This window comes from Bubalus kerabau, chromosome 7 (genome assembly GCF_029407905.1).
Source record: "Bubalus kerabau isolate K-KA32 ecotype Philippines breed swamp buffalo chromosome 7, PCC_UOA_SB_1v2, whole genome shotgun sequence".
NCBI classification, from domain to species: Eukaryota; Metazoa; Chordata; class Mammalia; order Artiodactyla; family Bovidae; genus Bubalus; species Bubalus kerabau.
The window spans coordinates 54,361,693-54,387,323 of record NC_073630.1 but is presented as its reverse complement, the minus strand read 5'-3'; the positions used below and the strand labels follow the sequence as shown (position 1 = coordinate 54,387,323).

The 25,631-nt window shown below is 33.8% G+C and overlaps 1 protein-coding gene across 2 annotated transcripts in view; it reads right to left on the bottom strand.

The window, feature by feature from the left end:
- Window positions 1–25,631, bottom strand: part of PCDH7 (protocadherin 7) — a 476,179-nt gene that overhangs the window by 245,010 nt on the left and 205,538 nt on the right. For both annotated transcript variants that reach the window (XM_055588213.1, XM_055588214.1), the window contains exon 2: window positions 7,037–7,253. In XM_055588213.1, the coding sequence (XP_055444188.1) occupies window positions 7,037–7,253 (217 nt within the window). The remainder of the gene's footprint in view (window positions 1–7,036; window positions 7,254–25,631) is intronic.

Sequence of the window (25,631 nt, the reverse complement as noted above, 5' to 3'; positions counted from 1 at the left end):
TTTTCTACTCCATTCTCTGTACATCATACCATTCTGAGCTTCTCTGAGCTTTCTCCTTTTCATATCACAGTGAAGCTACTGAAATCAAGGTTGTATATCCCCAACCTGAAGATGCCTGCCACAAAAAGCAGAGATTCTTTCTCATTCACTTCTACTTCCTCAGAAAGTCTTGGCCATGTTTTATTTTTTATACATGTTTGTTGGGTCAAAAAGAGTAACCACAGCTTTGTCACTATATAATTAACCCATTAAACAAGAGACAAGGAGGATATTACTCTATTTTGCTTTACTTAAGAAAAGAATGCTTTTCTTAAAAAACAAAACAAAAAAACCTGCAACAGAAGTAACAATAGTGACTTCCTTAACCTAAAAGAGGAATATGAGATGAAACAAAGTCTCTATAAGTGGACTGACCTCTGAGGTTGAGAGCTAGCTACACTTTAATAGTCAGGTTCCAGAGTACCTTTACTCACCCAGAGGATGCTTAAAGTGTCATCACATTTCAGCAACATCAAGTATTTTATACATAACTCAAGGGGAAAGAATCATAGGAAAAACAGAAATATATACAATGTATAAGCAAAGACGAATACAAGAAATATGGGATTATAGCTTAACTTAATAAGGACCTAAACACAGAATTCATTATCTAACAAGTGTGCTGAAATTCAGATAAGCAAGTGCTTTGAGAGTCTGGAGGCAACAAGCCCACTAACTGACCTCCAAAGTCACTTTGAGATTTGATGAGAGCTCATTCCCTCCTCAAATGTCATAAAGGTTCAGCAGAGTGATCCAGTTTTAAAAGACAAAATTAGAATAAAAAGGGTAATATAGTCACACATTTTATCAGTGTTAATTATTAATACTGAGATTAAAAAGAAAGGGCTGAAGTTAGGTAAGCATACTAATTGGATACTTTTCAGTTCGTTTCTCTGTCGATTTGAATATTTTGAAGCAGTTAAAAAGGAAGTATATACCTGCAGAATAATGCATTTAACTGGAAAACTGGTTGTTTTACATTTCAAAATGTAAAAACACTTTAAAAAGAGATTAGAGAATACAGGGAGATAATGACTTCTCACCTTGATTGACAGAGAGCACAAAAAACTGGATTCATTTGATACCAAAGGATAGATTTTACTTTCCCCTCTTTTAAGATCCTTGAGATGTTTAAATGTTACTGCTCCTGGGTGTCTTCCCTTGGTATCCCACAAAAATTAGAAATTAACTGGGAAGTATTAAAGGTGAGAATATCATTCTTACTAGTCATATCAGAATGCTATCTTTGTGAGACTAAGTATTTTTGATGCTTTCATGATTAAGCCTTTGTGTCATGTCAAATCTACCTAAAGTTAATAATAATCATAATTATTTTATTATTACTATTTAAATAATAGTACTAAATAGTCCTATCACTAATATAGTAAAATTATTGGTACTCATTATTTATTTATACATTATTCAGTGCTACTATCTCATTTAGTGTCTTCCACTACCCTATGATTTATTATTGGTGAAGGTGGGACTATGAGATGTCAGAAAATTACACTGTTAGTAAAAGGGGAAATCAGAATTTAAACCAGTGTTAATTAGACTTATACTTTGGCCATCTGAGGTGAAGATCTGACTCATTGGAAAAGACCCTGATGCTAGGAAAGATTGAGGTCAGGAGGAAAAGGAGGTGACAGAGGATGAGAGGGTTAGATGGCATCATCAACTCGATGAACAGAAGTTTGAGCAAACCCCCAGAGACAGTGAAGGACAGGGAAGTCTGGCAGGCTGCAGTCCGTGGGGCTGCAAAGAGTCAGGCACAACTGAATGACTGAACAACAACAAATAGATCAATGTCATTTAATTAACATTGTTAATGTTAATTGTCCCTAGATTTCAAGACTGTTTTTTAAGCCAGTACATTCTACTACATTACATATGTAATATAGGACATTGTCTATAGGACAATGTTCTTTAGATTCTTTTAGATTATGTTGCTCATTACTGGAAAGCTAGAAAGCTGCTGCAGCATACATCTTGATTGGCTGAGACTGCATAGAGATAATCTATTATCACTTTCCCTAATCACTATGAAGAAGGAGGAATAAATAGGACCCTCCAGAAGTGAAAGGTGTGTGGACTTGGGGATACTTGCGAGGTACAGAATTTTACTGATGGTTAGGAATGTAAAAAATACAGTCAGACATCAGTAACTAGACAGAGTGAAATGCTAAACCAAGAAAATGAATCCTTTTCAAGGTATATTAGTCTCTTTCCCACACACACACACACACACACACACACACGCAAGTTGCAGGGCATTTGTTTTGTGGTATTATGAATATGTTATTAACAAGAATATGAACATCTTTGGGAGACTGGAAGAGACAGCGTCAATTCAATCTAAATGAAAACAGTAAAAATCAACAATTTCTAGAGGACAATATCTTACCGATGAGTGCTGAAAATTGGGTAGGTAAAAGAAAAGTAGAAAGTAAAGGGTCCTTTATCTCACACAAGGGTATGAGTTTAGTGTCTATTCTCGTTGCCCTTGGTCATAAAAAAACGGAGCTTCATTCCCAAATGACATTTCAAATATACTGTTCTTTAGTTCTGAAATCAATGTGAAAAGTCCATGGCAGATACAGAAAGGGTTCACAGTGAAATGCACCATGCTTCAACCCTCAAGAACAATGTGTTCTAAACACTAAAGCATATGGAGTGAGGAGAATGAATAAAACAATTATGACTAGCTTATACATAGATTATAAAAAGTATTGAAGTGGGAAATTTAAAAAATTAATATATTAAAAATCAAAATTATCTTTAAATATTTGAGAAAATCAAGAGGCATAAAATTAATTAGACAGTTAGAATGGGCAAATTTCTGACCATTTAACTTTTAAAAATCTGCCTTATGGATCAACAGCTATTTTCTTACTTTGATTTATTTCTATGTTATACTATCTGAAAGTTTAACTAGAGGAAAACACATACTGTTTTGTACCTTTTGTTCACTCTTACTCTGACCAAAGTTTACACTGTCAGGTAAGAAAGTAAATGTGTTTATTCTATTATGAGATCACTTAGTCATAATTAATGGTTTTGAAGGCACTGTATCCAGAGCCAGATCAGACCTATAAATGCCTCTTGGACAGTGCAATTTGGGGAGACTCCAAAATTGTTTCCCATATTGACATACTGTTGGACCAACTTTTTCATCTACCTGGTCAGAAATCATGCCATTTGACCCTTTTCATTTATTTGATTTATGTAATACATTCATTATCTACTACTACAATGCACATGTGTTATATGGGTTGTGAGGAAGGCCCTAGAATTACTTCTGATTGGCCCAATTATACTACATATTATCAAATTCACTCACCACCCCACTAAGAGATCCAAAGTTCTCTTTCTGTTCAGGAGAATAAAATACATAAGAAAAATTGGATGTAAGAAAAGAATAGCAGTTTACTGGATCTGTGTATGGTTTACAGTTAATTTAGCTATTTGCCATATAGATGATAGAAACAGACCCTAAAGAAGTAAATGACCTACCCAATCCTAAATGGAAATTATGACTAGAGGTTAAGTTGGGTGTTTTCCATATTTGAGTTGTTAAACTCATCATGTGATATTGTGATACATAGTTAAAACAAACTAGTCTTGAAAATATGATTCAGGAGGGCTTTTGAAAGAATAAGTAGACCATGGTACAAAGGCAGGGTAGGCTTAAACTCATAAGCCCCATTCTAAGAGAAAGTCTGAAGACTACTACTAATAAAGAGAAGAGCAAACCTTGCATAATCAATGGTTGCCTTGAATGTGATCATGCTTTTAGGCCTAATATCTGGTTTTCACTTGACTTATTAAATTATTTTATCAATAAAGTTCTTTATCGTTACTTAACTTCTTACCATGGATTCCATATTTTAAAATATGTAATTCCACTAAGCATATTTTAATGAAATAGCAACCAATTTCTCCAATCTTATCAAAGGATCAGCATGAAATAATCCTAATAATATTAAGTTAAAGAAAAATATGTTAGTGATATTTTTCATTAATGAATGCATAATTCATGATGGTTTTCTTAAAAATATTTTAATGTATAACTTTCATTATTCCTTTCCAGAAACTCAGGAGATACAAGTACCGCAGGTTTGAAATCATCAAAATGGTGGGTTTTATTTTAATGAATAAATTCTGGTTTCAAAAAATTGTTTATTTTTACACTGTATTATTTTACCTAAGCTAATAAGAAAATAAAGCTTCATCATCATTTGGCACTAATGTGGTTTGGAATATAGTGTAAAGCTTGTTAAAAAGAGAACTAACCCATATGCCCTTAATAAAATTTTGTATGCTAAAGTATAGAAGGCAGAGATAAAAGCTTTTGTAAAACATGAGTGCATTTCACTATCCATGTACTGAAATTTTCCTGTATTTTGGTTATTTCCTTACTACAGCATCTGTGACTATTTTTATCATTAGCTGTACCAACTTATACCCAGTTTCCATCATTACACTGGAATATTATAAAGTTATTGCACTGGAAATTATCTCCTAAACTTTACAATGGAAGTTAATCCAAGGAATTAGTTATAATAGCATTGTTTCTAATAGGTTAAAATTCTTATAGGTTAAAATTAAAAATTCAAAATGTTTGAGGTAATAATAGTTAGGAACTAGGACAGCTTCCAAAATGGTATTTTCATTGTAAAATCCAATACAAATCCTGATTAAAACCTAACCAAGCAAAACACTGCAGATTACCTGGATTCCAATTAAATGTGACAAATGAATATTTGACAGGTTTCAATTCCAATTCTATTTATGTCAGAATGATCCATTAATATTGAAGATGAAACTACCAGAACTCAAGCAGTACAACTACACTTTACGACTAGATAATAGTCTGAAAACGAACACAACGGAACTCTTAAATGTCAACTGCTACATTTGGATCACCCAAAGTGAATCACATCTCTTCTGTCATTACCTATAGATCAGGGCTAACATGAATCACACTGAGCAGATGACAAATGGTTATATAAACTCCAAATTTCAAGTGTCAGTCACATAAAATCAGGAAAAATCAGTTACATCATTATGTTCCTTGGCTGTTGACAAGACTGAAAATATAGTTATAAATAATAACTAAAAGTCTTTGAGAAATGTTTCTCAGTCAACTTGCTAGCCTTTAACAAGCTCATCTTTTAAGTTTTCCAAGATATGTATGTTTCCTAAAAAGTAACCACTGTGTATTTATCATATATAATATGTTTATTATTCATTATTTTCTTATTTTAATGGCACTGATTTCCTTAAACTCAGAAAAGAGAAAATGACATTAAAATATGACTGTAATGCCAATGATAGTTGATACCCCCAAAATAAAGACTTAATTATACTGTATGTTGTGAGAAAAGTACTTTTAAAAATACATATAAAATTATACGATACCATCAAAAGGTAATAAAGATATAGTAAAGCCCTTAAAGTAAATGAATCCTGCCTTCATAGAGAGTATGTATGTGTAGGTGTGTGTCTATATATAAAACATTTTGTGGCATTTTTACTTTAATTTTTACTTTTGTACAAAGATTTGAAACATATTTGCCTTAAATATACATTCATCAGCATTGCAGTTCATATATATCAAAATTGTATTTAAAAAAATCTAAAAAAAAAAAAAGGTGAATTCTTAAAAACCATATCAAACTCCCATCCACATAAGCACACACCGCCATACACACAGATAAGCATGCCTTTATAGCCATAAGGCAAAATGCCATTTAATATCTGGATAATTAATCAAGAAGGATTTCAATCAGCAGACCCTGATATCATATCTACTTAGCCAGATAACAATGTGGAAAAATAACTATTTTACATGACTTAGTTTAGCAATAATTTGATTTGGAGTTATGTATGATACATTACTCTCTAATGCTAGATTTTAATATTCATGCGTAAGCTTCCAGAAGAAAAGACTTTTTCCCGCAGTAATAGGTTCTATTTACATATTGTCACTCAAGAAACTGGTATATAACAAAAAGTTAAAATTTGTTATTTCACTTGGGGAATGGAATGGTGAAAGACATAAATTCACTTCAAGGTTTCACTAGAGATAAAAATGTGTGTGATTCCTCTTCCTCTCTCTGCATATAACCAAATTTCTTCTTATATATGAAATAGTAAAGTTAGCAAGAACGTCACCACTCCATTATATGACATAAATCTATTCTTCAGGCATTTACTTACAACCTTTGGGAACAGAAACAAATGTGAAAAGTGTCATAAGCACTACTTGCAATCTAACATTGTAGCTTAAAGGTAAGTGTACATAGGCTGATTGTGGTAATTATGAGAATCATCTCACAACAGAATAAGAATATAGGGTGCTATAATCTTCCTTCCTCCCTTTCCCTTGCAAAAAAAAAGAAAAAAGAGAGAGAGAGAGAAACCTTATAATTAAATGAGAGGGGAGTTCTAATAGCATTTACAGTCTATTTTGGAGAATAATATGATACTGTTCTTCTCCTTTGACTCCATTTCTGTTATCACTTGAAAAGGAGAGGTCTGAAAATGCTTTTCTAAATACCTAGGAGACGAAAGAACAGAGCCAGGTGTGTTTATTGTCATTTCCTTTTACCAAGACTAGACAATTACAGTTGAAGAAATAGTTGCATGACAAAAATGAATAGAAGAAAACAGTGACACAAGACCTTTCTCAGTGGCTATAGTTTAGGCATTATACTAGTTTAGTTTTTCCCATAACAGGTACTACTCTGATTTATTTGTAAAGGTGTTTATTTCTGACAGGCTGGTTTAAAATGATGGAGCAAGTTCAGTGAATTTAATCTAGAGAATTATGTTCCTTTATTTGGCATTTCTATACTTTAGCAAATATTGATTATTTCAAAGAAAACAGGTTTGGCGTCAGCTATTTTATTTTGATTTTAGACTGACCTTCAAGAGTCTACTTATTACGGCTCACTAGCGTGATTATGTGTGTGGGTGTTGTGTTTGCCCCTACCATTTTCCATATGCTCTGCCTCACCAACACTGCCATCCGGCGTGGTCCTTTCATAGTTGTCCTCTGGGAGTGGAAGGGCACCCAGTCTTGGCCCTGATGAACTCTTACTGCTTGGTGTTTCTGACTCCTCCAGCCCGCTGTCATAGCAACTCTGCAGTGACCCCTGATGTGGGTCCTGAGGCTGACTCACAACAGAAAACGTCACTCTACGAAATGGCTGTAAGAGAAAAGATTCTGAATGTCACTAAGGTATAAGATTGTAAATGATCTTATTTAAAAAATACATAAATTACATACATTAAGGTTGACTGACAACTAATTCAATACAGAATAGTTAATATGATAATGCTGAAATGTATTTGCTTAACTCTGTTTTCTGAGGCAATACATAGAGCTTAGATTTTATTATGGAAAAACTGAATATTCCTTTCTGTAACAGAGATAAGAAAACAGCAATGCTACTGAAACACACATTTAAATTTGATATGGTACTTCCACACAGTCATCACTTTTCTATTCCGAAGTTTTCACTTCAAATATATTTTTCACAAACAGACTTCTTATAAAAACAAGGGTCAGTGATTTTGGAAAGCAATAACTATAGAACTAATCCATCGTAAGAAGACCATTTTTAAATACTTTGTCCTTACAGCAGATGGTTTAAAATCAAGTGTTCTGGGAATTGACTTCAACTATTAAAGGTACAGCTGATAAATAAGAATTCGGATGAAGTGCTAACAGATTGGAATACATTTCTTACTTCATTCATATTAAAAATATCACCTACTGACCCTAAAAGTGTAAGGGTAGTACTGAAATAATAGACAAGAGTTTCATTAACCAGGGAATTTAAAATAAACTAAAAAAGTTTAATTCAATGTGTTTTTACCACAACTAATTCACAATTTGCTCAAAAAAGTAACATCATATACCATCTTTAAGTAGTATTTAAAGTACTGCAAATATTACCCATTGGACATCACAATATAATATGTTACTAATGTTGGCTGAATAGAATACTTACTATATATGGATTTTAAAGGTTATCATAACTACATAATAAAACAGAACATTTTAGGCTCATTAAGGGAACAAATTAATGCCATACATTGTCAGGGATATATGTACACATAATATTGTGGGGGTAGAACCAATATAAAAGGTTCTATAATATCTCTTTCATATTATTCTTAGCAAATTGTATTCATTATCTTCTTATATGACTTGAAAGTGGCATAAATGTACAGATTTTTGAACCTATAACTCAGATTGTTTTTTTCTAGTATGAAGATAAAACTAATATTGCCAGAATAGTGAGAAAGATAAAGAACCTTTTCTGCACTTTTACACTTGCATACTAGTGGTACAAATCACCCATCACAATTAGAACCAGTAGAATTTTTAAAACGTTAAGTCTAATCTACATACCATAGACTACTAATGGGAAAGCTAAGAAGATCTGTGACATTTCCCCCAAAATTTATAAACTGGTCTTACTTGAGACAAACACATGCTTCCACAAAACTTCCCTTTATTTTGTCTCAGATAGAAGACTGGCCAGGAATATTGTCTATTGTTCACATTTCTAACCAAGTACCTCTCCTTCAATGTACTTATTAGAGTGTATAGTCTTTATAAAATCTACTTTTCCATTTAAATCAAAATCAAACTTTAAGAAATTCTGAATTCTGTTGGAAACATTTAAAGCATGTTCTCTTCTTTATAATGTTTCCCTGAATTGGGACTGCAGTATTTTAAAACAGTTACAAAATATTACTAGGATAAACATCATATACACCATGGGCCCAAATTTTCTAGCAACAAAATCTCTAGAAACATTTTCCTTTTTTCACTATAATCTCACATTGCTTTAGAGTAGTATAATTGTGATAGTTTACCTCATTTCTTAATAAATATGAAATCAATTTGTATTTGCCATGCTTTATCTTATGTGTGCATATTTTTCTTTCTTTTTTTCCCATTTATACTCCCAATTGACTGCAAACCATCTGTGAATTATGTTCAGTATCACCCCAGAAATGGAATTAATGACAGTCCCCTAAAACCAAATTGCTTTGCACATAGAAGCCACTTAGCAAATAATACTGAACAATAAAATTTTAATGACAATGCTGAATTTAGGAAATAATGCTGTGGGTCATGAAAACATATTATCACTTCAAGACATAGCAATGGATTAAGAAAATCACGTTAAAAATAAAAAAGGGTCAAAGGCTTTTTAATTCTATTTTAATGATTCTCAAATCTTTTAGAATCAGTCCACTAATGCAAGGAGAAAGTTCAAAATGAACACAGAAATAGGTAAATTATGCTAATGGATTGACAAAGAGAAATAAGAAATTATGAGAGAAAACATTTCATTTTGATATAAAAAAGAATGATGTTTGAATGAAGGTGTTAATCTCATAATCTGTGCTTAAATGCTGGTTCTACTAAGAGTAATACTAGAATATCACAGACAGGAGATAGACTATGTTTATAAAACACTTTTTTCTATCATGCATTATATAATAATTGCTATGAATCTGTGCATTTTACTTTCTAGATTCTGTACTCTATTTTAATTGTGAATATTTTAATCCCCATGAATTATTGTAGGTTACATATTAAGTTTAATGATAGAATGAAAGTGTTGTAATTTTAAAATACTAAGATGAATATATATACTAGAAAATGCTCAGATCCATTAATACTTCCTTTTTGCATAAAAAAGCTTTTTCATTTAAAATCATATCTAAATGAATGAAAAAATGACTTATAATAAAATCTGAAACAAAAAATATTACCCAATGGATCATAAAATGCCCTATCATTTTTATCAGCATTTAAAAAAATTCCAATAGAATTCTACATACAATATAAACACTACATTACTATCTCTTAAATTCTACTTTGATAATTTTAAATAAAAAAAAGTCTGTGGCAAACTGTTTAAGTTGGTAATGTGAACCAAATTAGTACAGATACCTGAATTCTGAAAGAGAATCCATTAATGCAAGAACTAAGTTTTAATTCCAGTAATAAATCAGACATGTATTACAGATTTAGATAACAAAGTAGACAGATAGGCAGACAGGGAGACAGATAAGTATTTACACACCATCCTTCACCATGGGTTGGGTCTATTGAGAAGATAGGCTTTATGGCAGAAGTTATGACACAGAATACATATTATTTACATACCAGAGATATATTGACTAAACCAGAAGTCTAAGCATTGTGTTAACTGTGACAGAGATAATGAATTTGGTAATGACTAATACTCTGAAGTACAGTGGCTTAAGTAGTGACTCCTAAACTTAGATGTGTCTTAGAAACATCCAGAATACTTGTGAGAAAATACAGTGCCAATATCTGGCCTCAACTTAAACCCAATGAATCAACATTCAGGGTGGAAGTGGGTATCAGCAACTTCTAATATTTCTCAGGGTGATGAGAGGCACAGAGAGGAAGGTGAAATCCTACAATTGAACATTTAGTCAGAAAGTCAAACTGCTTCAGGAAGCCAGATGGTCCTTTAAGTATTCATAGAATTTCCCTGTAAAGTCACAGAAGCATGGTTCCATCTTGAGATGCAAAAGTATGGTATGAAGATATCTAGTGACCTGAGGTGTTTGAGCTTTCAACTTTTCTGTCTAGGGTGACAAATGACATGTCTTGCAAAGGCAAACTCATTTTCTATGCAAAACAGGAAAAAGCAGAAGAGCTTGAGGAAGCATGTCAGTTTCCCAGCTTTTTGAAACAATGAAGATATGCTTGAAAACTAAGTAAGTAATGCAAGAAAGAAGTCTCCAAGAGACTTCCCTGGCAGTCCCGGGGTTAAGACTTTGCCTTCCAACTCAGGGGCTGCAGGTTTGATCCCTGGTCAGGGTGCTAAGATCCCACATGCCTCCTGGCCAAAAAAACAGAACATAAAAGCAATATTGTAACAAATTCAATAAAAACTTTAAAAATGGTCCACATCAAAAAAAAAAAAATCTTAAAAGATGAAGTCTCCAAGAAAGCTTTTACAAAAATTGTGAGTGGTATGTGTGTGAGAATTATAAACAAGAGGGGGTGGAAATCAAAGATTTTTATTAGGCAAATAAATGACCTAATTAAAGGGGTGAGATTAAAGACATGGTCTGACCATTCCCTACAGAAGAGTAGGAGGAAGAAATGTTGAAGGCGGAGGATTATGCTAAAAAAGAGAGGGGATTGTCTTTTTGTCTTGGTTATGGTTTCTTTTGCTGTGCGAAAGCTTTTAAGTTTAATTAGGTCCCTCTGTGGTGACCTAATTGGAAAGGAAGTCCAAAATAGAGGGGGTATATGTATATGTATAGCTGATTCACTTTGATGTACAGCAGAAACTAACAAAACATTGTAAAGCAACTATACTCCAATAAAAATTTTTTAAAAGAAGGAAAGAAAGAATGGGGAAACAGCAATAAGAATGCTCAGCAAGGCCATTACAGAGCAAACTTGTGTGGCTGGCTGGGTCTAGTCATTATACCTACATTTGCGATGTCCCATTGTATCTCAGGGGTTCAAGGATGTTCCAACAATAATTCTATATATTTAAGAAACTCAGAATCTTATAGGTATATAAAAACAGCCAAAAATATAACATGATTAAATTTCCAACAATGTAAAGGCATCCCCCCCCAAAAAAAATTCCATTTAACTTGCTTATGAATTCAGGCAGGCATTGCAAAGAAGGGGTTTCTTGGATTGAGATCTCTAAAATACTTTTGATAGATAATATATATTTGAGGGCTGATTACAGACTTCAAATTTGAAAATAGGGGCAAAGAATAAAATATAGGACTAATAAGAAAACCAAGTCACTTTTGAGACTCAGAAAACAAGGAAGCTGGTAATTTCTGGAAAGCAAATAAAATCTTCTGTGATCAAAGGCATCAGAGATAGTGAGAAGAATATTGATTACTGTAAGTCCATTGGATTCATCTATTAGGAGGTCATTTTTGTTATAAAACCTCTAAACTCTGGGGAACAATTCTAGGAGATTAAGCCAGAGGAAGTAAAAGACCCCTTGTAAACATAAGGAGACATGGAGAAAGTGGGTGTAGGCTTCTAATTTTTAAAATGGTATGGTGTAAGAGAGATGTCGGGTGGCAGTTAAAAGGAATAAGATTTATGTAAAACCTTTATCTATTTTTTTGTCTTTCTTATTATTGAAAAAAAAATGCTTTAGGGAAAGTAGTTGAAGATGCCAGCAAAAATGTCAAGCAAAAAATATGCCTAATAATATAAAGTTTTCCAAAATGAAATAAATCAGAGACTAGAAGTAAACTAACTAGAATTAATAGAGAAATAAAATTAAAATCACAAAGGCAAGGCAAACAGTAAAACTTGTGGGGAATTACATGCATGGTCCATTGGTCCATGTGTGTATGTTTAATGAGAAATATATATATATATAAACATATATATATATATTAGAAACAACAGAAAAATTAAAAAAAGATTCTATTCCAAGCAACCTTATGGATTCCCTATTGACCTCAGAAAAGTTAGCTGACCTCTGGCTCTTGTGCCTTAGGCTCAGGGTCTATAAAATGCAGAAAATAATACCTATCCCTTACTAACTTAAATTCTCCGAGAAATAATGAGATAGCTTCTACAAAAAGCCTTAAGCTCCCTCAAAGACATATACTATAAAAGGTATTATACCTCAGGCCACAGCTATATAATGAGAACTATCTCCCGTTATGTTTTAAGTTTTTTTTTTGCAAGAAAATAAAGGGCTAGTCCAATAATTTACAAAGTTTCTAAATATAATTTTAAAAACCCATGTGAAATCACAAACCTAAGTCTCCTATTCATGCACTGATTTTTGTTTTTCTAAAGGCAGGTTATTTGTGAAACAAATAGGTACACAAATAACACCCACATTTTTCAAAAAATATTTGCATCCAATCATTTACTGAGCATGAACATCTATAAGTTTAATTATTTAAGAGTGACATTCATGAATTAATTTTTGTTTCCATTATGACACACTGGAAATTTTCACTTGAAGACACATATATATTCAAAGGTAACTCTGGGGCTTCCCTGACGGCTTAGTAGGAAAGAATCTGCCTGCCAATGCAGAAACATGGGTTCGTCCCCTGATACAGGAAGATGCCACATGCTGCAAAGCAGCTAAGCCTGGGCACCACAGCTGTAGAACCACACTCTATAGAGGTCCGAGCCACAACTCCTGAAGCCTGCATGCCCAGGACCCATGCTCTGCAACAAGAGAAGCCACCCCAATGAGAAGCCCACCCACGGCAATTAGAGAGTAGTACCTGCTTGTCACAACTAAAGAAAAAGCTTGTGCTGCAATAAAGACCAAGCCCAGCCAAAAATAAATAAATAAACAATGTTTTTTAAACGTTACTTTGAATAATATCCAATCCCTGGGGAAGGGGATGTACTTTGATACTCATGCCAGGCCCCAGCTGATGGAAATGGATTATAATTGACTTTGCTTTAAACTACTATAGACTGGGAATCAGTCTATTTTTCATATTATCCTTATCCATTCTTTATATAATTTTATTCACTTGCTATTTCAAAATCTAGAGGTCACATGGGAAGTGGACATGAATGGAGAGGTCCTCTCCCTTCTATCCTTGCCCTCATGCTGTGGAGTATGTAAGTATGGCTGCTCTTCTTACCCTCCTCCCCTGAGCGGGAATTCTGATACACCCAAGATGAGGAACATGTGATTGCCATGATCATTTCCACAAATAAAATTAACCTAGCTGAAGCTCCAATACATTGGTCATCTGATGTGAAGAGCCAACTCACTAGAAAAGACCCTGATGCTAGGAAAGATAGAAGGCAGGAGAAGAAGGGGGCAACAGCGATAAAGATGGTTGGATGGCATCACTGACTCAATGGGCATGAGTTTGCGCAATCTCTTGGTGTTGGTAAAGGACAGGGAAGCCTGGCTTGCTGCAAAGAGTCAAACACAACTGAGTGACTGAACAACAAGAAATAAACTTGAAAGGACAAAAATAGCAAATAAGGATAAAGTTGGGTGCTGGGGGGATACACATTGTCACATATTTAGTACATACATTTGCCTATTAATATTTTGGATTTTTTTTTAATTTGGAAAACATGAACAGTGGTTAAAATGGTATATAGGTAAACTTGGTATCAAGAAAAAGACACCTTGGTTAGATGAGGAGAGGATTTATGATATGTGTGGATGACAGAAATAAGGCTTGCATTCTAATGACAGTATTGCAAAGTGTGAGGCATTCATGAGAGGAAAAGGTGGTGAACATTTGATTCATTCTTCTTTTTTGTAAAATTTCATCTCCACAATTGCAAATGTGAATTACCAAACAGTAAATGTAAACCTAGGCAATCCATCAGGTTTCTGGAGGTCACATAAGAAGTTATCACAATCCCCACTTTACTTCGCATAAGGAGTAGAAGCCAGATCTCATCCTGCTTTATTCAGAGAGTTCACAGAAAGTTAAGTTCATACATTTCAAATCCATTAGAGGACTGGGACAATTTTCTAAAAAGCCTTTTTTTAATATCTAGAAAGTGAAAGTGTTAGTCGCTCAGTTGTGTGCAACTCTTTGTGACCCCACAGACTGTAGCCCACAAGACTCCTCTGTCCATGGCATTCTCTAGGCAAGAATACTGGAGAAGGTAGCCATTCCCTTCTCTAGGAGAGCTTCCAGACTCAGAGATTGAACCAGGGTCTCATGTACTGCAGGTGGATTCTCTACTATCTGAGTCACCAGGGAAGCCTAGAAAGTTTATGTCAAATTGTCCAACTGTCTTATTTTTCTATCTTGCAGATTCATTTTGTTTTAATTTTAGAGAACTATATAACTGCCCTCCTTTTTTGAAAGTACTGACATAATAGCATACACTATAAATAATATGTACTTTTGAGGAAATTTCATTCTGAAATTAACAGTAATATGTTATTCTGTTTCCAGAATTCAGTCATTGGCATTACATCTCTAGGGGCTAATTATTTAAAAAAAATCTTTATCACAAAGTTCATTTATAGTTTATAAGAAAGCCAATAAAGACCAGATGCATATTCACAAAAATATGAAAATAATAAAAATGTATTTTATCCATTATTAATTATTAAATTGTTTAAAACATAACCATCACACCATAAATAAATATTAAATTTCATAATCAGACACAGTTAAAAATATTGACCTTCCACTTGCATTAACAAAATCCTCTAAGTTACAATATGCACAATAATAATGGATTGTGTTCTCTAAATAGGGCAGTGGCTAATTTTTGAAAAGGGAAAGAAAATAGTTGAACTTTGGGAATATCCTATTATATGTAATATTTACAGTAAAAGAGAAAACACAGCATCAGGTTAACAAGAGAGAAACTTTCCCCTTGGAGTCCATCAACCTAGTGACACGACCTTTTTGGGGATTTCATTTGCAAGAGGATATAACCCAAAAAATGACGCTAGAAAGAACTACAGGTTAAATCTCTTTCCCTGTTGGATGCTATTCTGTGTCTTACAGACAACTTTATTGGGACTTTAAATCTGTACCTTACTTTTTAGTTTCAATAGTTTCTCCATAAATCGTCTTCTTATCTGGAACTCACATACAACTGTCTCAGTCACGTCAATTATTTCTGTATGGCTGAAAAGGCTTTTCTATTTTTTCCAATTCACTTAGTTATGTCCATCAAACAGACTTCTAATGACTCTCTTTGTCAGTCATTAAGCACTGAAACAGTCATGGAGCAGAACATTGCTAAATTAAAAGGAGTGCTGCTTTTGCTTTTTATTTTAAAAGGAACTAAAACTGGGAGATCTTTCCTTGCAAATGAACAGGTACTTGATTAATCTGCAAACATTTTGAACCCGTGTCAGTGGCTACTGAACAAACATATCTAAGATTCCATAGTGCATTAGTTGCAATATGTCTGGCAGAATCTTCAAACAAACTTTAATGAGGTCTTTTAACTTTTTAGGGTCATCTTCCTTTGCTAACATCTTAAAGTTCTTCTGTACTTCAAATCGCCTTTCTTTCTTTCAAGTCAATAGCAGATGAAAGAGTAGTAAAAAGAAACATGTTGAGACATTTGGATTGGTTAATTAAAACACTTATTTGGGAGAGGAGAAGTTAAATAATTGTATTTTTTCTGACTTGCATGCAGTTACAAATTTGACATTGTTGTATATATTTGTTCTGCAGAAACTAAGAACGTAGGTTATACTTAATAATTCTTAGTCCACTAGATCACAAGTGTGAAGTGTTTTCTGCTCAGTCATGTCCAACTCTGTGAAATCATGGACCAGGGTTTGCCAGGCTTTTCTGTCCATGTGATTCTCCAGGGAAGAATACCGGAGTAGGTTGCCATTTCCTTCTCCACAATAATGCAGAAGAACAATAATGATAATATTAAAATTGTAGCTATTCATTTCACTTGTGTTGTCACTTTTCCTCATGCATGGGTCATACAGATATTCTGATTTTGAAAATGAGAAAAAAATAATGAGCTTAATATTCAAACTACTGCAATCACACTACTCTAATCTAAAAATAAAATTTTGTCTCCTATTTTTTTAGTGAAAAATATCAGAAAACAGAAGAGACAAAAGCCTAAATGTTTTAGTAATGTAGGCAAATATTATTTTCTGAAAACGTCTAAATAAGACACTGTGCTCTAAAACACAAATTGTGGGTCCTTTGTATTGTGGACACGTTGTTTGATCTATTTTTTTTCTCTTTTTGCTGGCTTCCATTAAGCCTGGTTGAGAATTTGGAAAACTTTTTCTATGAAGGGACAGAAAATAAATATTTTAGGCTTTGTAAGTCATGGGTCTTTGTCCCAACTACTCATTTTGACATTGTCCTGAAAAAACAACCGTTGAAGATACAGAAATGAATAAGAATGGCTAGGTTCCAATAATACTTTATTGATTAAAACAGGAACTTGAATTTCATATGATTTTCCTGATTCATAAAATGTTGTTGTTAAATTTTTAATCATATGGAAATGTAAAAAATACAACTTTTCTGTTGTATTAACATTTTACAAGTTACTGTATATTTTTCAACCAGTGCGTAAAGTCCTCATAAACAGTGTATATCAATTATATCTGTTTCAATGACAGTGCCTTGAAATTAGTTTATATTAAATTGTCATTTGTTAGCTTGTTTTAATATTTATTGTCTTTTTCGCATATAACTCTGAAGTAGAGAATCAGCAGACATGGAGTCCAGTACTTCCTCTGATACTAAGTGTAAAATCTGGTGGAAAGATTAATCTTTCAATTTTAGCATCTTCAACTTTAAAAGGAAAGAGTTTTAGCAAATGATATTTAACATCCTTTCTAGTTCCTTAATTCTTTGAAACTATAAGAAGATAGGTTTTTTCAATAAGTCAATAAATGGCTGAAATGTGTGATTTTAAACTACTCTTTTTCACCCTTTAAGAAATTCCTTAGTACACTGCATGGTCTTCAAAACATTAAAGCAACTAGGAATGTGTTTACTCATGAAGCGAGAATCATGAACAAACATATGTATAATAACAAAACATTTTAGTCAATTATCTTAATGAAAAGCTACAAAAATGACTTAACATCTTTGTGAAAGGTGTTTTCAAAAAGTAAAGACTTTCTCTGGAATGTCAACGCCATGAAATAAGCTTGTTTAAATGTTCCCTATCCTCTGAAACCACCTCTTCTGCGAGTTCTTCTTTGATTCACCCCCCGAAAAATATTCAAGTGAAAAAAAAAAAAATACTCGAGTTCCTACTGTGTGCTAGAGACTGTGAGATCTCATTCGTCTCTTAAAGGTATGCTTTGAATAGCAGAGGTTAGCAAGGTTGGTATGAAATTGAGTGGTGAAAACATGCTGGGCCGTTGATTGGATTTCACCTCCCAATTCCTTTGAGACCCTACACAGAACCTTGTAAGTTTCTATGTTTACATGCACAGAGAAACAGGAAGGCAGAGGGAGTCCTATTTAGGAAAAGAGAATATTGACAGGCAGCTAATGAGAAAAAGACTATCTTTGCAATGATACTCAATTCAACAAAAGCTTATTAAGCACTTGCTTTGTGCCTGCCACTGCACCGAAAAATCTACATGCTGCAAATTTAGGCATTAAGCTCAGCTGGGCAAGTGCGGAATAATCATACAAAAGCACTCACAGAATACAAGCAAAGGTTTCTTTTTTCCTTTTTGCTATTGTGATAATCATCAAAAGCTCAGTTCACAAACCTCTCAGTTGCTTTGCATGACTATTCTACATACCCATGGAGTTCCACAAGTGCTGAATGCGGATGATAAAAACCTATGTCTTAAACTACACAGTTGGAGTTAGACTGCAGCAGTTCAAGGGAGTAATGCTGAAGAACCAACTGGAACTCCTAAAGAATTGTCCAGGTTTCCGACTTCTAAAATACTAACACTGAACAAATAAACAACAGCAACAAGGAAAAAAAATATAATAATAACCTTTTAAAAGCTACCTCCTAAAATACATAGGGGCTTTCCAGGTGGCGCTAGTGGTAAAGAATCCACCTGCAATTCAGGAGATGCAGGAGATGTGGGTTTGATCCCTGGGTGCAGAAGATCCCGGGGAGGATGGCATGGCAACCCAGTCCAGTATTTTTGCCAGGAAAATTCCATGGACAGAGAAGACTGGTGGGCTACAGTTCACAAGGTCACAAAGAGTTGGACACAACTGAAGTGACTTAACAGTCACGCACACAAAATACATAGAAGTTTAGAAGCACAGACAGGAGTCTGCCTCATAAACACCTGATCAATTCTCTCATCCTAAAATGAATGAAAATGAAACTTGCATTTTAGGATCCACTCAAACAGATGCTCCAGATTTTTTTCTCTTTTTTTTCCTTTTCTATCTTAGACATTACATCGAAACTGCACCTGGTAAAACTTGTTTGGGAAGCTACATAGAGTTTAAAAACATTATGTTTTCATATTCTACAGAATGAAGGTCTGTGTCCTTAAGTAGCTTTTCCTGGTCTGAATGGATTAAAGTATCTGACAGAAATCAAGATAGACAAATGGAATAAGGCTCTGAAGTTTTACTTAAGCATTTAATTAGTGGACTGAGTTGAAACCTAACTCAAGCCGAATCTTCTGCTACCCACATGAAACTCCTGCTACCCACATGAAACCATACCTCTGCCATCTCTGCTGGTTTACTTGTTTTATTTTCTCTGTACTTTGTTTAAAATAAAAGTTACAAGGGCCCCTAAGGAAAAATGTATTCAATGCCCAGATATGCTTGTTTTCATTCCTTAATAGAAGTCAAATAATTCCAGAAAAATGAGTGAAAAGTGGACTTAGAAGGCAGAAAAGTGGACTCTAATGATACATACATCCTAATCCTTGGAACCTGTGAATTGGTGAACTTACATGCAAAAGGGGAATTTTAAATTGTAGATAGATTAAGTTTATTAATCAACCAATATTAAAATAGGTATATTATTTTGGATTATCTAGGTGGGCACAATGTAATCACAGGTTTCTTTTTTTTTTTTTTTTTTCTTTTTTAAAAATTTAACTGAGGGCTTCCCTTGTAGCTTATCTGGTAAAGAATCTGCCTTCAATGCAAGAGACCTGGGTTCAATCCCTGGGTTGGGAAGATCCTCTGGAGAAAAGAAAGGCTACCCACTCCAGTATTCTGGCCTAGAGAACTCCATGGACTGTATAGTTCATGGGATTGAAAAGAGTTGGACACAACTGAGCAACTTTCATTTTCACATTTTTAATTGAAGGATAATTATTTTACAATGTTGTATTGGTTTCTACCATACATCAACATAAATCAGCCATAGGTATACATATGCCCCCTCCCTCTTGAACCTCCTTCCCACCTCCCACCCCATCTCACCCCCACCCCTCTGGGTGGCCACAGAGTACTGGTTTGAGTTCCCTGAGTCATACAGCAAATTCCCTTTAGCTATCTCTTTACATATGGTAGTATAAATGTTTCCATGCTACTTTCTCCATTTGTCCCACCCTCTCCTTCCCTCACTGTGTCCATAAGTCTGTTCTGTATGTTTGTGTCTCCATTGCTGCCCTACACATTTACAAAGAATAAATGCTGAAAGGGTGTGGAAAAAAGGGAGCCTTCTCGCACTGTTGTTGGGAATGTAAACTGATATAGCCACTATGGATGACAGTATGGAGATTCCTTGAAAAACTAGGAATAAAACTACAATATGACCCAATAATCCCACTCCTGGGCATATATCCTAAGAGAACCATAGTTGAAAAATACATATGTACTCCAGTGTTCACTGCAGCACTATTTACAATAATAGCTAGAACATGGAAGCGACCTAGATATCCACTGACAGATGAATAGATAAAGAAGTTATAGTGTATGTGTATATATATATATATATATATATATACATACATACATACAGTGGAACATTACTCAGTCCTAGAAAGGAAAGCATTTCAGTCAGTTCTAATGAGGTGCATGAACCTGGGGCCTATTATAGAGTGAAGTAAGTCAGAGAAAAAACAAATATCATATATTAACATATATATATACACATTTATGTATATATATATGGAATCTAGAAAGATGGTACTAATGAATCTAAACTTCCTTAAAAGGAGAAAGGGAAGGTGGAAAAGGAAGTCAGAGTTATGCAATGTAATATCTATACTCACCTTCTCAAACTTTGAAGACAGAGGAAGGGGCCACAAGTTAAGAATACTGGTGGCCTCTAGAAGATATTAAAGGTAAGGAAGGGAGCATATTTTCCCTCAAAACTCCAACATAAACACTGTCTCACTCTGATTTTAGCCCAGAGAGACCTGATTTGAATTTCTGTCATCAACAATTGCTATAGCTTTAAGCCATTAAATTTTAGTAATTTGTTATAGGAGCAATAAGAAACATGTAATGGGCCATGGAGCCTGAGGTATGATGGGAAAATAAGAGAAGTAAAGCAGTTGGGCCTACATTTCACATTTATAAAAGAAGTTAGTCATCATTCAAATTTAATTTGGTATTCCATTCCTATATCACTCCACCTGTAGAGCATAGAGAACCAGCATGTGATTCTAATATCTGTACTTATTTTATAAAGCATTCAAGTATATCACTATGTATTTTATGTTGAAAGGTCTAAAAACTATAAAAATGTTGAAAATAATCTTTATAGCCTTATTTTCACATTTATTATTCTTTTAATACAGTGAAAGTGCTAATACCAAATAAAACCAAATTGAAAGGATTAGGTCTCTGTCCACCATTCATATGGGGAAAACGACTTCAAATTTGCATTTCAGTCTTCTCTTATCAGATTACTAATACTGTATTTGAAGAAAACCACAGACTTCCAAATCAGGAAATCAGAATTTATTTTCCTGATGTCAACTATAATTTGAACAGGTTTGAGCTATTGACTTAATTCTTCTGAGCTGGGATTCAACTTCTGTAAATATAAATTATAATATCTCCATTTAAAGGATACAATGGAAATCCAATCTTAGAGTACATTGTAGAGTGTCCTATACATTATAATGGTAAATTGAGTTCAAAATTTTGTCCATAGGCCAAAAATTTATGGAGCTGATAAAAGATATTTTTTTAAAAATTCCATAAACTTGGAAGAAACAAATTTTTCCCACTACGCTAGCATAAAGAAAGATAGTGAATGTCTTGATTTTTGAGCATAGCTTCATCTACACTGGAGAGAGTTAATAAATAAATACTGATGATGCCTAATTGGAGTTACCATATTTGTAGATATTGTCTATTGTCTACTATTTTCTTACTTCTTTGTTTTACATTTGTCTATTGAAAAAACTTTCTAGGAAGATGAATTCTTTCTACTAAAACTTTAACTTTTCAGAAGGAAAGCAGAAAATAAATTCAACAAATAAATAATAAGTAAGCATGTTGGTATTTCATGGTTCTTTAGGGAAAACAGGATACTTGTAACTTGACTGTTACATGGGGACTCAAAGGACACAGTGGGGGAAGGACAGAGTGGGATGAATGGAGAAAGTAGCATAGACATATATGCACTACCATGTGTAAAATAGATAGCTGGTGAGAAGTTGCTACATAATACAGGGGCCCCAGCTTGGCACTCTGTTATGATCTAGAGATGTAGGATGGGGGAGAGCAGGGAGACTCAAGAGGGACGTGATAGATATATGATTATGGCTGATTTGCATTGTTGCATGGCAGAAACCAGAACAACATTGTAAAGCAATTTTTCTCTAATTAAAAAAATAAATTTTAAAAATGTGATAATTATACAGAAGGACAGATAGTCTGAAATACTGACTGGAGTTTAGTTTTCAGCCATAATTTGAAAATATAATCAATAGTATCCAATATTTGCCATATATTATTTCAATATTAAATGCCACAAGAACAACTTATTTCAATTGCCATCTTCTTGAGAAAAATGGTCAAATTCTTAAGCTTCTAGAAAATGCACATTTTTAAGCATGAGGGAAAAATGAGTCCACAAGGCCATAACATCATAAGACCATCATATTTTATTACTAGTATTCTTATTTGACTAAGTCTGTTTACATTTCATATTTAGGAGATACATGGGGTACCATATCTAAAGACAAATATTTTATTCCTTTCTTTTTTTACCTTATGACCTTTTCCAAGTCTCTGATCTTTTTATTTTTTCACACTTCATATACGTTGACATTTTGGAGATGTTGCTTCCCTGATATCTTAATTTTCACTTCAAAGGTGCTAAAATTATAACCCTCTGGTACCCATAGTTTGGGAAGTTCATTACATTCTGTGTATTAAGAAATAAAACTAATAATAAACCACATAATTAAGTTACCTCTTGTATTCTAGGGGAAACTTTTTTTTTTAATATTTAAGCTCAGTTTTTGTAACAACTGCTCATAATGGTAGATTGTGAATTAACTAGAGATAACATGTATTATCTTCACCTAGTTTGACAGACAGCCCCGAAGTAAGTCAGAGATACTTTACTGAGCAAGAAACTTACATAGTGCAACTGTACAATGCAAAGAGAAATCTTTCTAGGGGGCAATCAGTAATTGGTAGCAGACATTTCCCAGAACACACTGGAAGAAGGCAAAGCCTCCTTAATGATATAGCTGATAACATGTCTGCATTTAAAATGCATAGTGATTATTCCCTAACACTCATTGATTGCTTACCATGTGTCCATTCAAAGCTTATTTAATTTTCACAATAGTACTATGAGGCAAATGCAGAAGCCAGTACCCATGAAAGTAACTTGCCTGTACTCACACAGTGGCTAAATGATCATAGTTTGGCTCTTGCTCACCAAGCAATAGCTTTGCCTTGATTAAACCCTAAGAAATTGATAAACAGACACTGAGGCTTGCTCATATAGTCACAAGAGTACTGGCTTAGGGAAATCATATTCTAGCACAGATCAGCTACTTAAAAGCCTGCAAGTGCTCAGGAGAAAAAAGTTGATTATCTCAGCCACTTCTGATAAGGGTTCCTTAGGCTGAAAATTAGACATTCAGATTTGAATTCTACTGGAGATTATGTGTAGTTTGTTGTTATACTTTAGCCAAGTATAAAAGAAAAGGGACATACTTCACTTTCTATCATGTGGGACTTAAGTAATTTTCTTAAAGTCTAATAAACCTTTCAGCTGTGTTTTACACAAGTCAGCTGTTCTCTGCTCTGCTTACATATTTAAATTACCCTCACCTAAAGAGTATTGATACTTGGACCATATCCTAAAATTATTTTGGGATAGAGCTCAGCATCTATGTCAGCAGGGTTGAAAATCCACTCTAATCCTGAAATAAAATGGAAAAATCATTCTAAATTTCTATGTGCTTTGGCTGCCAGGAATCTCAGCACTCAATCATCATCTATTTATAAGCCCAAGCAGGGTAGGTGCATTTCCTTATTCTTGTATGTGGTTTTTGAGGTATTATTTCCATTTTAATATCTCATTATAAATTTGTTTTATCATAAAATATCCCAAATCCTTTTGGGAGCAGATGGCCTACATTTTGAAGATGATTACAGAAAAACTTAAAATGAGCATTTCTTATCATTCACTTTACTTTGGGAAAACAAATGACTTGGGTGTTATTTTTCTAAAAGCTGTAATACATTCTAGAGAAAGTAATTTGTAATTAAAATCAGCCATACTTGGGGTTTTGTTCAAAAACAAGAAGACTAAGAGAGTTTTATTTATTAAATAGTATGGGAATGATCAATTATCTGGGGTAGGAAATGGCTACTCACTCCAGTATTCTTGCCCAGAAAGTTCCATGGATAGAGGAGCCTGGCAGGCTACAGTCCATGGGGTCACAAAGAGATGAACGTGACTGAACGCAGCCCTAGCCCACATAGGCATGGGAATGATCAACATGTCATTAAAACATGTTTTAAACACTAGAACATTCATCTCCATGAAGTTATCTAATACCCATCATAAGACATGCTGACCTATTTAGCTCCTCAATTAATGATTAGTTTTATATAACTAGTGATTACTCTATTTTTTATTGTTATAGATGTGTATTGCTATTCATGACTTTATTTCTATACAATAGTTTGCTAGTTTTTCAAGACTAGGAAATTCTCAGATATAGTGCCATTAATGACAGCATTATCGAGCACCTTTAAAATCATCTTTAGTATCACTTCCTCCATTTAACATTTGTTGCACCATATTTTTTTACTTTCTTTTTCTTCTAAATATGTCATTCTCCTAACAATATTGCATCAACCATCCATGACAAATTATCTTGCTCTGTCCTGTGACTTCTGTGCATTGATTTATGGATATTCATGGTAATGAAAGCCAGAGGTTTTATGTTTTGCCTTCTAGACAATGTGTTGCTCCCTCAGATAACATAGTAACACTGATTAAAATACTTGGTGTCTTAAGAAAATCTTCCATGAGTCATATAAATTTTAAGAATTTCATACCAAAAGGATTAAGAGAAATTTGAGGAAGTAGATTAAACTCCTAAAGTCATAAGTATTTTACCCATTCTTCCTTCAACTAGAAAAAACACTGGGCTTGAAGTTGATACCTAAGATTTCTCATATCAGAGCATTTCAAAAACATTTCTTGGATCCTTAACTTTGCTCATGTGAGCTTTACTACTCACAAACTCTATGAGCTAAGGCAAAACACTTAATTCCCATAAGCTTCAATTTCCTAATCTCTAATATGGGGGAAACTGTGAGTGCTTTACAATATAGTATAACTAATATTTAAGTTACACAATCCATGGAGCCTAATCTGTAGAGTGCATGGAAATTATCCGAAAAATTGCTCAGTACTCAAAAGCCCTCTAGCCCCACATTCAGAAAATGTTTGCTGAGCCAAAAAAAAAAAAAAATATATATATATATATATATATATAGTGATGCACACTAAATTTTGAGAATTGCTGGTATAAACCATGTAAAACCCTGAGCACATTATTTCCTTTATTAATATTACAACTGTTGCCACTCTCATCATTTTAACAGCTAACATGGTGATGTTCCTTATAGCAGGCAATAAAGTGGCAGTCAGACCCATCAGTTATCAGATTTAGAAATCA